This window comes from Carassius auratus, chromosome 38, assembly GCF_003368295.1.
Source record: "Carassius auratus strain Wakin chromosome 38, ASM336829v1, whole genome shotgun sequence".
Classification (NCBI taxonomy): Eukaryota; Metazoa; Chordata; class Actinopteri; order Cypriniformes; family Cyprinidae; genus Carassius; species Carassius auratus.
Window position 1 is genome coordinate 7,934,687 of NC_039280.1, and position 14,976 is coordinate 7,949,662.

At 36.6% G+C, this 14,976-nt stretch overlaps 1 protein-coding gene across 1 annotated transcript; it reads left to right on the forward strand.

Moving 5' to 3' along the window:
• The first annotated feature begins 46 nt into the window (after positions 1-46).
• lrrc9 (leucine rich repeat containing 9) lies at positions 47-14,827 on the forward strand. Its single transcript, XM_026223789.1, is given in 34 exon segments — positions 47-938; positions 1,205-1,266; positions 1,394-1,612; positions 1,738-1,878; positions 1,967-2,030; positions 2,118-2,188; positions 3,353-3,535; positions 3,616-3,771; positions 3,976-4,086; positions 4,088-4,140; positions 4,227-4,358; positions 4,447-4,626; positions 5,119-5,236; positions 5,337-5,472; positions 5,931-6,080; positions 6,165-6,289; positions 6,404-6,607; positions 6,684-6,803; positions 7,103-7,294; positions 7,729-7,854; positions 7,926-8,066; positions 8,341-8,518; positions 8,628-8,848; positions 9,013-9,135; positions 9,360-9,490; positions 9,598-9,706; positions 9,871-10,007; positions 10,507-10,640; positions 11,607-11,824; positions 13,183-13,251; positions 13,524-13,649; positions 13,735-13,867; positions 13,956-14,112; positions 14,654-14,827. Coding segments are annotated over 33 exon segments (4,467 nt in total). The 5' UTR covers positions 47-938; positions 1,205-1,209; the 3' UTR covers positions 14,706-14,827.
• The last annotated feature ends 149 nt before the right edge of the window (positions 14,828-14,976 follow it).

Here is a 14,976-nt window from a genome sequence, read left to right on the forward strand (position 1 = left end):
TCCGAATCTGACTTTTTTTTTTTAAATTGTGGACAGAAATGACTGAATTCGCAGGAGTTGTTTCCAAAAATAATGTTCCTGATTATTTAGATTTTGTATTATTTTATATTTGTTTGTCAATATTTATCCTCTATCCAGTTTTTATTTATTTTATTTTTTTTAATTATTAATACCCAGTTTATTTTTTACTTAAATGGGATAAAATTGGTTACATTTAGATTTTTTTTATTTCTTCAGAATAATTAGTTTCTTTTACTTCTAAATGCCCCACCCTTACCATTGGCTGATGTTGTGTTGTGTTGTGTTCTGAGGGTTTTTATGTTTTAATATCCAATTTAATCTCGGTGGGGTATCGTTAGGCTGCTATTTGGTTTCCTTTTTTAATTATATTGATAATGTGTAATTTGAAATAATTTCATTTTGTGAAATAAGGATTTTTTTTTTTCAAATAAAATATTTAAACAAGGAGTAATTTTAAAGTCGCCATATTACGAGAAGCACAATTCCAAAAGTGGCCATTACCCTGGAAACACTTTGTTCACATTTGATGTAAATTAGTATTTGTCAAATTTGTGTTCGGGTGGATGACCCGGTGTTTTCGCGCCATCTGCTGGCGCACAGCAACACATTCCAACAGGGCTTCATTAGCACCAGCGAGCCACGCTTCCTTAGCAACGGCCTGATGTAAACATTGCAGTAAGCAAAATAAAAAGGAATATCACTACAAGTGCGGCTCGATAATGGAGGGTTGACATGTTTTCACTGTTGAAAGATACTTAACAGGCATCATGTAGCTGTTGAACTTTATGGTGGAGAGAAGGTAAACGAGTTTTTGTGCTTTTAGTGCTAAATCATGAAATATGAAGGAATTCGACTTGGTCTCCTCACCTGCTGGGCTCTGAATATCTCTGACTAAACAGCTGGACACACACAAACAGGTGAAGAATTTCTAGTGCATATACACATTAGTACAAATTAGGGATTGTCAAATTTTTTTTATTAAAATTTTCCAAGTATATGTAAAATGTATTTGCAGCATTGCAGCAGTTTGAATGTTTTATCATTGTTGTTGAGTATTAACTAAGATAGAGATTTAGTAACATTTTATTGTAATGTTTAGTAACTACAGTTACTACATCTACGTTTTCAGTTCTTTACATTTGTTGAATGTCCATAACACCTTTGAAAAATACTGTTTTTAAAGGGATCATGACAGAGAACGAGAAGCAGAAACTAACCCGAGACGAAGAAATTATGAAAGAACTGGTGAGTTTCCTTTATTGTTCCTCAACTAAATGAACTTAATGTGCAATTTGCTCTTGTGGTGTGGTTTTCTAATCTAAGCCACATGTGCTGGTGTGTGCTGAAGTATCTTTGGTTTGTATGTCCTCAGTGTGTGTCTAACGGACTCTGCTATGAGAAAGTATGTCAGGAGGGGAGTGCTGAAATGGTTCTGGAGATGTTTTTCTCTGGGTTCCCGCGCATGGTGGGTCTCTCTCTTTTCCCTAGATTGTCCAGTCTCACTATTGTTGGCCAGAGCATCAGCTCAATCCAGGGTCTGGAGTACTGCCCACTCCTCAAAGAATTATGGGTAGTGGAGTGCAAATTGAATGTAAGTTACGGAAAACATTTGGAATGTTTCTAGTTTATTTTTCTGAACATGTTTAATGGATTGGATTTCAGTGTGATTACAATATGGTTGATTTGGATCTGTCTGGCATTGTTTGTGTTTTATAGGAAATCTCTGGCTTAGATAACTGTGTGCATTTGCAGAAATTATTTCTGTACGACAACAACATCCAGCAGATTACAAATCTAGAGATGCTGGTTAACCTTCACGTCCTATGGCTTAATAAGAACGAGATCTCTGACATACAGGTTGCCGTTGTTTCTGAGATACCGTAAATTAAATTTCAAAGTATATTATATTTGTGTCTATACCTATGTTTTACACATTTTTTTACAGGGATTGAATTCACTTGTAAACCTTAAAGAGTTGAATCTTGCTGATAATGCTGTTGTGACTCTTGGTAGGTCTACTGTAAAACACCAAATTTTGCAATTGCATTTAAAATATGTTAGAGGATACACTAATATTTAACATGTTTATTTCTAAGGTCATTGTCTGGATTCCAACATCAGTCTCCACGATCTAAACCTCTCAGGGAACAAAATCAGTTCCTTCAAGGTATGAGAAATATAGCATTATTTGACCTGCTATTTTAAAAGCTTATCATAGCAGAGCAATTATTTTCAAGAATAAGGCATCATTCGTATTGAAATTAATTTAACAGTATTCTAAGGCACGCAGCCCTACTATTATTGCTCATTCTTAATTCAGTTTTTAATACCTTACTTTAAAAGTACAGACATATTTACTGTTGTTAAGCGAAATTTCTGGACAAACGGGAATGCACACACTCCAGATTTATATAGTTACCAAATACAAAAATACATTTAAAAAATTTTTTTAAATAATAATTCATGTTTTTATTATGAGTGTGTGAAATTTACATTTTAGAGTAAAATCTTCTACTGTTGTTGATTTATATTTACTCACGACATTGTTTTACTTACAAATTGAAAATCCTCGTAAATAAAACCCATAGTGAAGGGGAAACAAAATTAGTCTTCCTGGTTTTGATGTCATGGCTGCAGTACTCTTTAGATAATGGACATTTTTCGCCTGCAAAATTTAGGTAATGTGGCCGCAACTTAAGTGTTAAACTTTGAAGCATAGCTACGTTTTTGCTGCGCCGCACATGGATGATGCCGAAATTCATTTTTTCTCTTATTAGATTGTTGATTGCCCTTTGTGTAGAGCCCATTTTGTTTGTTTGATTGTGTCCAAGATTACCAGGTAATAATTTCCTTCTGGCCTTCACACCATTATTACTGCAGGCCTGTATCTACACGCCATTATCGCGTCCTTTCCCTCCTGCTCACTATAGATCTGATTACTGTTATTTCTGTGCATGCTCTGTACTTTCCCAACAGAGACTTGATCATTTCAGGAATTGCACGATTCAAGTCTTTGCTTTTCAGCTGTTATCATTATCATAATGTGGCATCTCTGCTCTCTGATGCATCTCCTATTTCCTGATGTTGCAAAAATAACAAAATATTAAAATCAAAATATCAATAACAAGCAGCATATATAGTGTAAACGAATAAACCATAAATATGGGGAATAGTAATAGTGATGCTTGACCATGAAACGTCAATATACAAATCATTGCAGAATGTCAGGTTTTTTTTTGCACAAAATGATTTCATGTTCATGAATAGTCCTGATCTCTGAAAGAAAAAAATAATGTATGTAAAATCTATACAACCCTTGTTTTCCATATAGGAATTGACCCATCTCGCTCGACTGCCCCGTCTACGGCACCTTAGTCTGAAGGACCCTCAATCCATTCCAAACCCGCTGTGTCTGCTCTATAATTACTACATACACGTCCTATATCACATGCCACACCTGCAGCGCTTGGACACATATGACATATCCAGCAAGCATCTCAAAGACACTGCAGAGGTGAGAGAATCTCTATTTCATTAATCTGAGAGTGTATCTTTTGTGTTTGAGACTGATGAGAATGTGTGGTTGTGCATCAGTCCACAGTGCTGAAGAAAATGATGTATTACACAATGCGGGTACGTTGTGCACAAAGACAGTTTGATGAACTCAAAGCCAAGCTCAGAAAGCAGAGGAAAGACCAGATACAGCTACCAGAGGAGAGAATACGTGTGCTAACACACATGCTCAGAAATGTGAGTATGTGCAGTTTGTGCAATTTTTTTATTATTATAATAATTCATATATTCATATTTAATTAAGATTTCCAAAACATATTATTAAATTAAGTCATCCTCCAATTTCTATCAGATTATTCCATATTCAACTTCTGGGGACAAATTTGGCAAATTATTTTGTAACACATTTATGTAACAAACATGTTCACCCTTTGTGAGCAGATGGAGTGTGAGCTGTCCCATGTGCAGTCTGTTGGTAAGAAGACAGGAGAACATGAAGACTTGACCTCTGACTTTGGTAATAACCCCAGCCATGAGCAGAGACTGCAGCACAAAACTGGATGCTCTTAAAGACCGACTGAGATTCTGGGAGCGGCACCTGGAGGAGTGAGTGTGCATTTTTATATACTAAACCTATGTACATGATTATTGTCTGGTCTTGCATATCTGTTTTTTGTTTTGTTTTGTCTCAGGGTAGAAGCATGTCACCAGCTAAATGTGTCTTTGGCCTCAGATAGAAGGGATATGATGGTGCACTTCCTGCTTTTGGAGCTGGAAACCGTGGGGAACATTCGCTTTGAGGAGGGAAACACCGGCGAACCTTGGTACCACATGTATGCATGCGAGATTTTTCGTACAGATACACATTATGCAGAATTTCTGATCTATACTTTTTTCTTCTTCCTCTCTCAGGTTCACATCATGTTATGATCTCTTGCTGTCCCGTTTCTGTGCATGGGATTATAAACCTCACAACATCTCTGGCATTAAGATCAATCGAATCATTCGTATCCATAACCGAGCTCAGCGGCAACGCTTCCAGGACAAAGTACACTCTCTGCTCTGCAGACAGGAACCTTCACCCTTCTCACAGTGAGTCAGTCACACACTTGTTGTGTGTCACAGAACCAGACGTTTTTATATATAGTCTACTTTGCATCTTAAATTTGGCCAGAGAAATGCACTTAGAGAAGAAGAAGCAGTCTGACTTACATGCAAAACATATGGTCAGCTTCTTTTTTCTTTTACTCATTGTTTATAGACAGATAAATCTGGTATTAATACCAGGAAAATAGACCACACAGATTATAAATACATATTATTATATATAAATACAAATTATTGTATAGATTTTTATCCCATGCATCGGGTATCAGTATCACGTTCATTACATGCCATTTATGACTCGAGAGAATCTGACTGATTCAAAAAATAGAGACCGTTTGATAGTCTTTCATTTATATTCATGTATCAATAATACAGTTCATATACATTTTTAAGATCATGAGATTTGATTCTGACAGCACAGTGTCTGTGGTAGAGAGTCTGTATATGCAGTTTTACTATTGTGTGTGTGTTTGACAGGAACTATAAACGCTGCATGGAGTATCTGTTCTACGTGCCCGATCCAGAACATTCCTGTGAAAGTGATGAGATACTTCCAATCCTAGAAAATGGTTTTAAAACTGCTGATGCATATAAGGTACAAAACCCATCAAAGCCTGGTGTGGACTGGTTATGAATTTCTTTACTTTTTAATGGACCAACCATCTTGTACATGGATGTGTGTTTCTTGCCTTCAGGCATTAGGCAGAGAGAGAGCCATCCCCCTCTCTAACAGTGTGAGTTTGTCCGATAAACTGCGTATGACATTTATGCAGAAGAAGAGTTGCTCCACATCAGGAAGTAGCCCTGTAGATATTCTTCCCTTCAGACATGGTCTGTATTCACTTAGAGCCTTTAATTTAAATTCATTTGAATGTACTGTCAGTCATTTCTACACTACTACTGGCTCCAAACATTAATACAAAAATAAAAGTTTGGGGTCAGTTTTTTTTTTTTTTTTTTTTAAAACACGTCTCAAAATGCACTGATCAGAAATACAGTAAAGAATTTATGTTGTAAAATATTATTACAGTTCAAAATAGCTGCTTTCTATTCCTGTGTTGGCAAAGCTGAAATTTCAGCAGCCATTACTCCAGCATTCAGTATCACATGATCCTCTTAATATGCTGATTTGATGTTTAAGAAACGTTTGTGCTGCTAAATATTTTCATGGAAACCATGATACATTTATTAGGATTCTATATGAATAGGAAGCACAAAATAACAGCATTTTTTATTTTAATTTCTCTCAAAAAAAGTGTTTGCTTTTGTGCAATTTTGTATGTTTGTAGGTCACTTGATCATTTCTAAAGTGTTCCTGGGCCGCAGTGCTGCAGTGAAGGAGGGTCTCCCAATAGATTGTGATCATTATCCTAAAGCAAATTCTGTTTACATCAGTACCTGCTCTAAAGAGCAAAAGCACACAGCACAAAAAGCCCCTGGTGAGTTTGTGAACCCATCAGAGAACAATGTCTTCAGGGCACTGGTGATCAAAGCAGTAAGGTGTGTGTGTTTTTGTTGATCAGACATGCTGTGTCCATCCAGCCTGCCGGACAGCTGTGACTGTAAACAGCAGCAGAAACTGTGGTACATGTTTGACAATGAAATGGTGCTCCCAGAGTACCTTGTAGACTTTGAATATATAACACAGGTATGTGTGTTTAACAGTATATACCCTCACACATTTACACTGTTCTCTTAATCTCATACCAGAAAATAGTAATGAGTAATCAAGTCATCTTCATCTTATGAAATCTTCCTCTAGGACACATTTCAGCACTCTCCAGACTCCCCGTCTAGTTCTCATGCATCCCCGGCTGATGCCCCATCTGTGTCCCGAGCTGAGCTGGACCTGGACGAGGAGGCATTAAATATGGAACCCATCCTGAAGCCTCACCCCAGGCTGCTCAGTCTAGATGAGAAATCCACACTGACAGTGGCCAGAGCAAACGTCCTCAGTCAGATCACAGTGAGACCTGCAAATCTTAACATACACAAACCTGTATCTCTGTGATCATTTTATTGACTTATTTCCTGTCATACAGGTGCTGAATCTACATGGCAACAGTCTGAATAAACTTCCTGAGATTTCTCGACTCACAGCTCTAAAGCAACTGACCCTCAGCTTCAATGAGCTAACTCATCTGGACGATATTTCACATATGGTGATGTTTCACATTCTATTCATTCATCATCTTCTAAACATGACAGTATCACAAACATTTAAAGGCAGCATGCCAAAATTGTCGAAACTCAAAACTGATCCCTTTAGTACTAATTATTGGTCTTCATCCTCTGAAAGGTACAGTATTTTTGTTACGAATTACCTTTATTTTTAACCACTTAAAAATAAAAAACACTTTTAATGATGTTACAAATTAAATGAAGTCCTGTCACTGAATATGAATTTATGAATCGTGACTATCTTTGTTTCTCATTGTCTCTCTGTCTTTCAATCCTTTAGCCAAACTTGGAATACCTGGATGTTAGTTTTAACCATATTTCCTCTCTGGGGGGTTTGCGTGGACTTAGTCAACTCATAGAACTGGATCTTCGCTGGAATCAATTGACTCGAATCAGGGATGACATGAATGTTTTGCGTAAACACACCCCTGCCCTGCTCCGTCTGGACACACGGCACAATCCTTGTCACAGGGTAAAAGTTACTTTACATGATTAAATTTCATATTACACTGTAAAAAATGTAATGCATCATGACAAATAAAAATTGAGCAAGGCCATATATACATTTCTGTTCAAAAAATGTTAAGTAAAGATTGAAAATAAAGGATGTGACAGTACATTACATTAATACATTTCATTTTAAAATATATAAAATAAAATAAAAATTAAAATAGAATATTTTACAATATAACTGTTTTTACATATTTTTAACAAATAAATGCAGCTTTGGTTAACATAAGAGGCTTCTTTTCAAAACCATACTTTTTTTTTAATGGTAGTGTATACATACACACGATTCACCATTGTAATCCCTAAGCCAAGTTGACCCTCCTGACATTTAAATAACTACATTTTATGTTTACTTTTAATGTGAATAAAATTGCATTTCACTTGTGTGTTTTGCAGAACGAATGTGTGCGTATGGTGGTTCTTGGTCGGCTGAAGTCTCTAACTTATTTGGATGATGTTTTCGTGATGGAGGAGGAAGCGGCTGCTGCTGTTCAAGTGGCTGCCCGATCTAGAATCAACCAGGTATGAATAATCGGAATGTTATACTCAATGTTTGTGTCCATGTTTGACCTGGAACACGTGTGTGTTTGCAGGCATCTCTGATGACCCACTCTCGGACTGACAGTGAACGTCCCCGCAGTCTGAGTTTGCTCTCTTCTGCTCACCTGCTCACACAGATCAGCCCGTCTCCCTGGAAACACTCGCAAGAGCTTGAGTCAGGCTGGACCACCAAAGTATGACATATAAAATCCCATTCTCTCACACAAACAACATCTGAAAGGGTAAACTCACTCACCCTTGTCATTTCTGTGTTTGTTCTGTGAAACACAAGAAGATGTATTGTAGAATGTTGCACATTTTGGCATTTCCAACCAGCGGTTTTGATGTGATATATCCCAAGATTTGCATTAAAAATAGATGTATGGAAACATAGCTAATGATGACATAATTTCCTGGTAGAGCCATATCCTTAACTGATATACTTTGCCCTTTGACTTGCCTGGTCAGATCACAGCACTGAATCTTGATGGTCTGCGGTTAACCCGACTCAGTAATCTTGAACGACTGGTGAATCTTTGCTGGGCTTCATTTGACAATAATGAATTAACTCGAATTGAGGGTCTAGAACACTGTACCCTACTGGAGGAACTTTCCCTTAATAACAACAGTATTAGCAGACTGGAAGGTAGTGCTCCTTGTTTCCCTTTCTCACTCTTTTTTTTTCACTCTATCAGTTTAATATAAAACCAGGGACAAAGCTGTGTCATGTTCATTGTTTGTTTGGTGTTTGGCAGGTTTGTGTGCGATGCATCGTCTGACTCGTCTGAGCATTAACAGCAACCACTTACAGTGTTTAGACGGGGATGTTTTGGACCAGTTACCCAACCTTCACTTCTTGTCTGTAGAGAACAACATCATCTCATCTCTGCATGGGCTACAAAGATCACGGTCCTTATTCGAGCTGTATGTCGGCAATAATGACATCAGCACCACCCGAGACATATACCACTTAAAGGTAAGGAGATTTTATAGATCTGAATATCATTTTGTGCAGTTAATGATTTTTTAAGCCATCATTCAAAGGACCTGTTGATGAGAACTGCATGTAAAGTGCTGTAGGTTAATCTTAAAGTGAATAAAGTATGATGGTGGTGGTGATGTAGTGTCTTTTTCTCTTAGGCACTGTCTAGTTTAATTATTCTGGATCTGTATGGGAATCCCCTTGTAAACAAACTGGAGAACTACAGGATCTACATGGTTTTCCATCTTCCTTCACTCAAAGCACTGGATGGAGTAGCTGTGGTAAATATAACTGATGCTTAATATGTGTAGTGTTTGTTTTCATGTGTATGATACTGTTGAAAAGTTCTATATCAGCGTACATTAGTACATTTATTCAGCTGCACTTTTCCATGCAATGAAAGTGAAATGGACTGGAGGCTGACTATTGCCAAAATTTAAATTTATGGGTGAACCGTTCGGGTATTTAAGTTGTAAAAAAATACAAACGTGTTTGTGCTGTGTAGGAAACATGTGAATCAGAAACTGCTAAGGACGTGTTTGAAGGGCGGCTCAATGCAGATATGGTGGCTGAGAAGCTGGGCCATGCCAACTACAGAGACCTGTCAGAACTCAACCTGCAGTCTAGCTCAGTCAGGTACAGATTAACTTTCACTACAATCCTGCAGTCAGAATTAAACCAGTTCAGCAGAACGGGATATGTTGCTTCATGCTTTATGATTTCTGTTTTACTGTGTGTTTTAGAATGGTGGATCTTGCTCCTGCTGATTTGTTCAGTAATTTATGCAGTATTAATCTAGATCACAATAACCTCACCTCATTCAGTGGTCTCATCTTCCTGCCCAACATTAAGGTACATATGAGTTTAGGATAGAACATAAATACAACAACTTATGTCTTTCTTTGTCTATGTTACTGGTTATGTATACTAACGTTATATACTAATGTCCACTATGTGTCTATGTACATATATATATATATATATATATGTTTTTGTTTGTGCATGTGGTCTTACAGGTGTTGTCTCTGAACTATAATCACATTGAGTCAGTTCTACCACGTCAAAAAGTTCAGAGTCACATGAGCAACAAGCAGATTCTCCATCATAAAGTCAGTTCCAGTGGATATGGGCAGCAGAACAACAGGCCCAGCAGGTGCACACACTCTCACACACACACACACACACGTGCGCGCTCAACATTACTCTGTCATAATCTATTGTGGTGATCTACTGCAGTTTCTTGTCTAACCACTAGGGAGCATCACAATTACATACAATAAGAGATTCTCTGACATTGTGTGTGTTTTTAACCAGAGAAAACTCACAGCTTCATAGGCTGCAAGGTTTTGGCAGTAAAAGACACATTTATTAACAAATTGTATGTACTGCATACAGTATTAACCCCTTTGCTTGCAAGCATCGCCGACAGCCCCAGATTATTATTGTTTCATTTTCACAGCACCTAAAACATCACTCTCTTACTTGATCTGGACAAACTGTGCATCAATTGAAAGTTCAAAGGCTCTAGCTTTGATATTTGACCAATGTTTTGGCCATAAATTGTACTCTTCTAGTTGTCATATACCTCTACATTTGCCTCTCATTCATTTTTTCTTACTTTCCTTTAAAATGTTCCTTCTCTTTGTTTGTAGGGAGGGATTAATTGATAATCTGGAGCCTCTGATGTCCAGTTTAGAGGTTTTGCATTTAGGTTATAATGGTATATCCAATTTGATCAATCTACAAATCAGCCGACTCACTAACCTCAGAGCACTGTTCCTACAAGGTATGTAAAACCAAATTCTCTTTAAGGCAAGTCATGTTACTCAGCGGTCATCTTTGAAATGCCTCTTGGCATGCCAGTGCAGCTCCTATCTCTTTGAATGGGGAATCATAAATTTCTCCAAAACTGTTTTCCAAGGTTATGATTACATTTCATATTTGAAATCACAAATGAAATCTGGCAACAACTGTATCATAAATGTTGTCAATTTTGCTCAAATAGTGTTATTTTTCAGGCTAGACCAGTCAGTATGCAAGTGTAGTCACGTCTCAGAATGCTTACTCTTTCTATAGCAAGTTCCCATTAATGCCATTATGGTGTTCATTTAAACTGGTTCACAACGAAGAATGCACATGAAAGCAAAAGTGGCGGGATTTATTGCATGGACCAGTCACAGCAAAACATAACCAGTCATGCCCAATCATATTGCGATGGAGTTATTGCCTCCTCTCACGTGATTTTCCCCCATTCATTCTCAATTACCCCACAGTAAACTCCTAAAAAAAAATAATATTAATAGTTTTCACAAAAATATTAAGCAGAACAACTCTTTTCAACATTGATAATAATAAGAAATCTTTCTTGAGCACCAAATCAACATATTATAATGATTTTTTTAAATATCATGTAACACTGAAGCTGAAATATAAGCTTTGCCACCAAAGGAATAAATTACATTTTAAAGAGTTACTCCAGCCCTAAAGGAGTTACTCACCATCATGTCGTTCCAAACCCATAAGACAGAGGGTGAGTAATTAATGACACTTTGGGGTGGAATAACCCTTTAAAATATATTTTTTAAAAAATAATTGTAATAATATTTTTCAATATTACTATTTTTGATCAAATAAATGCAGCCTGGGTGAGAATAAGAGACTTTTTTTTTTTAAAAAAACATTCAACATTTAAACAACAATACATATATTCTTTAATATGATCTTCTCCAAATGTCTTCTCTTTTTCTCTAAGGGAATGATATCAGTCAGGTAGATGGATTGGATGGTTTGCAGAAACTACGTGAATTGGTTCTGGATCGAAATCGAATTAAATCTTTGAGTGAGAACTCATTCTGTGGACAGGGAGTCCTGCTGGATTTGCACTTGGCAGAGAATCGAATCCGTGAACTGAACCACCTTCAGCCTCTCAGTGAGCTCCGGAGACTGTTCTTAGACATGAACAAGATACTGGTACACAATAACACCAACACAAAATACACTAAAATCTGTTTTAAAATACTGGTACACATTAAATATGTGTTATATTCTTCACTGTAAAGTGCCACAAAGGACAAAAAACTGTGACTTTTCCAAACTTCTGGTAGGAAGCACACTATAATTGGTTATATGCTGGAAACTATCTCTTTAATTTATCATATAAACTATTGTAAATCACCTCACTAATAATGAAAACATTATCTTAACAACATCTTATGATAGATATAATCGACCATATTAACAGGATATATTTAAGTGTTGTAGGTCAGAATATATTATTATTATATATATATATATATATATATATATATATATATATATATATATATATATATATATATATATATATATATATATATATATATAATATAGAATCTACCAAGAGGAACACAGTTACTCTCAACCCCCCTGAGAGTGTAAGTTTGAGTACTTGAAGCTCGCTTTTATTATTCACTTCTCCATTCTCATCTATCTGTATGTGTGTAGCTGCAGTTTTACTGTAATTACTAAATTACAGTAATTCAGTCACTTAGTGTGTTTGTATTAGTGTTGTTAGGCCTTGTGAGAGCTCTGCCTTTTGCCTGCCCCTGAATATAGAGTAATTACAGACAGCCATTACTGCACCAGCACAGCAGCCCAAGGGGACAATTAAGCAGTATTTACATTGATTGAAGGTCAGAGGTGTGTGTGAATGTTTGTGTGTGTGTGTGTGCGTTCTTGAGACTCACTGATCATTTTGATTCACCTCCTCATTCCTTTATCATTGTGGAAATCATGACATGTTAACAAAAACCTTTAATTTGATGTTCCTTGTGTCCTTTCCATTGTTTATTCCCCTCTTCATATGCCTGTTTATTTGAGACATTTTAGTACAGTAAACATAGGAGTAAACATGACAAAAACAACTGTCAAGCTAAAAGTGATAAAAGATATTAATAATCCACATATTTCAAAACTGATAATATTTAAGAAATATTTCTTCACCAAAGATTGGAGTATTAGCTACTTATAAAAATTAGCTTTGCCATCACAGGAATAAATTACATAATTCTGTAAATTTAAATAGGAAATAATGATTAAATTGTTATAATATTTCAGAATATTCATGTTTTTACAGTATTTTTGTTCAAACAAATGCAGGCTTGGTGAGCATGAGAGACTAGATTCAAAAACAACAAAAATTCTTACTACCCAAACTTTTGTGTATATAAAAATTATATGCGTGTATAAAGCATCCAATAGTCAATGTGTTTCTTTTTTATAAATGTCTAAATGCAGGATGGATATCAAAGAGTATTTATAACCTAATATGTCTTTTGTTTGTGTTTCAGGACATTTTAGAGCTGGAGAAACTGGAGGTGCTTCCTTCCCTCATGGAACTGTCTGTAGTGGGCAATCCAGTGAGTCTCACACACACACACACACACAAACACACACACACACAGAAAACAATGCTCTAGATGGAGAGATTTCAAACTGAGACCTTGGCTCAACTGCAAACTAACCATGATTACAGATAAATCCTTATACACACACACACACACACACACACACTCACTCTCTGGTTTTGAATTAATACAGTATGGTTTGTTCTCGTTACTTGGCCGGATATCCCTTTAATTAGACATTATATTCTGGCCTATGACATACCAAGTGTGTGTGTGTGTTGCAGGTGGCTCGGCGGTCACTGCACAGGCCAGCAGCTGTACTGCATCTGTCTACACTGCAGGTTCTGGATGGCATGACAGTCACCCTGGAAGAAAGAACCAGAGCAGAGCTTTTAAATAATGAAGCACAGGTAGCTCACAATTACTATCCAGATTAAATGAATGGATCAGATACAATTTATACTCCAGAGACAGTTACCTTGTGCATGTGTGTAGGGTTCTAGTTCAGGTGGTGAAGTTACTTTACCCGGTTTGGTACCCTTGGTGACGCGACCGGCTCCTTTAAGAGGTGCAGGAATGCATTCACTCGTACCTGATCAGCAAGACGACACACATGATACCAGCAGATGTACGTAAGCATTCAGTACAGACACACACCAGATGTGTGTTAAACACAAATGCACACCATGAATACATGTTTCGGTGTTTTTTTTTAGATAGGAAGCAGAAAGCGGTTGTCTCTCTCTTGCGTGGAGTTCAGAGTGACTTCAACTTCAGGCAGATCAGAGGATCTTCCAGCCACTACATGACAGCGCTACAGCAGACCGGATACAGAGTTCTCTCCACTTTCCCTAACACTGATCCTGACACCAGGTCTGTACATACACACACGCATAAACAGTATAGGTCTTTATGTGATGTTGAAGGATAATAAGTATATTAACACTCATTTCGTGTTCTTGTCATTTTACATGGAGAGGATTTTCTTTTCCTAAGAAAGCTAGTTAATGTTGTCGCATTGGACTAAAACTTACTGACTTCACTCACACAGAGTATAACAACTTCCCGAACTTTTCCTTTTTTTGCTAAATATGTTTTTTTAAATAATTTTGGAACTGATTGGTCCTGGTCCTCCTCATTTATCTGATATTATGCACCTCCGTTAATAAGTGAATATTGCTGAAATTATCCACAAATAATGCTTTTTCACTCAAATGCATAAGTTTTTTTTTTTACACAAAACCTGTGCTAATTGACAAAAAGCAAGTTTACAACAAGATTGAATCCAAGGATAATTTACAATTTTATGATTTACAAGCCATTTTTAAATGGTTGGTCATTTTTGACTGTGAACACCAGATTAGGTATAGGATTTTCAGCCCAGCACAAGGGGTAATCTTGATATTCTCCACAGGTACAAGTGTCACAGTGTACCCAGACCTCCTCCTCCTCCTCCTCCTCTGTAACAAAAAGTCATAGACGCACTATGTGTGTCATGAATTTCAGCTTTGGCCTTGTGTGTTGTTGTTCATCTTTGGAGCTTAGATCGAACTTAAACTGACAATTTATTTATCTGGAATTGTGTCAATATAAAAAGACATTAAATGTATATTTTCTATTCAAGACTTTGAGTGGTGTCCTTTATTTTAAGTCTTTGTCCTTGAAACATTCTCACTATTTTGCTTTTTTTATACATATATGATAGTTATGAAAAATAAATAAATAAATAATAATCTT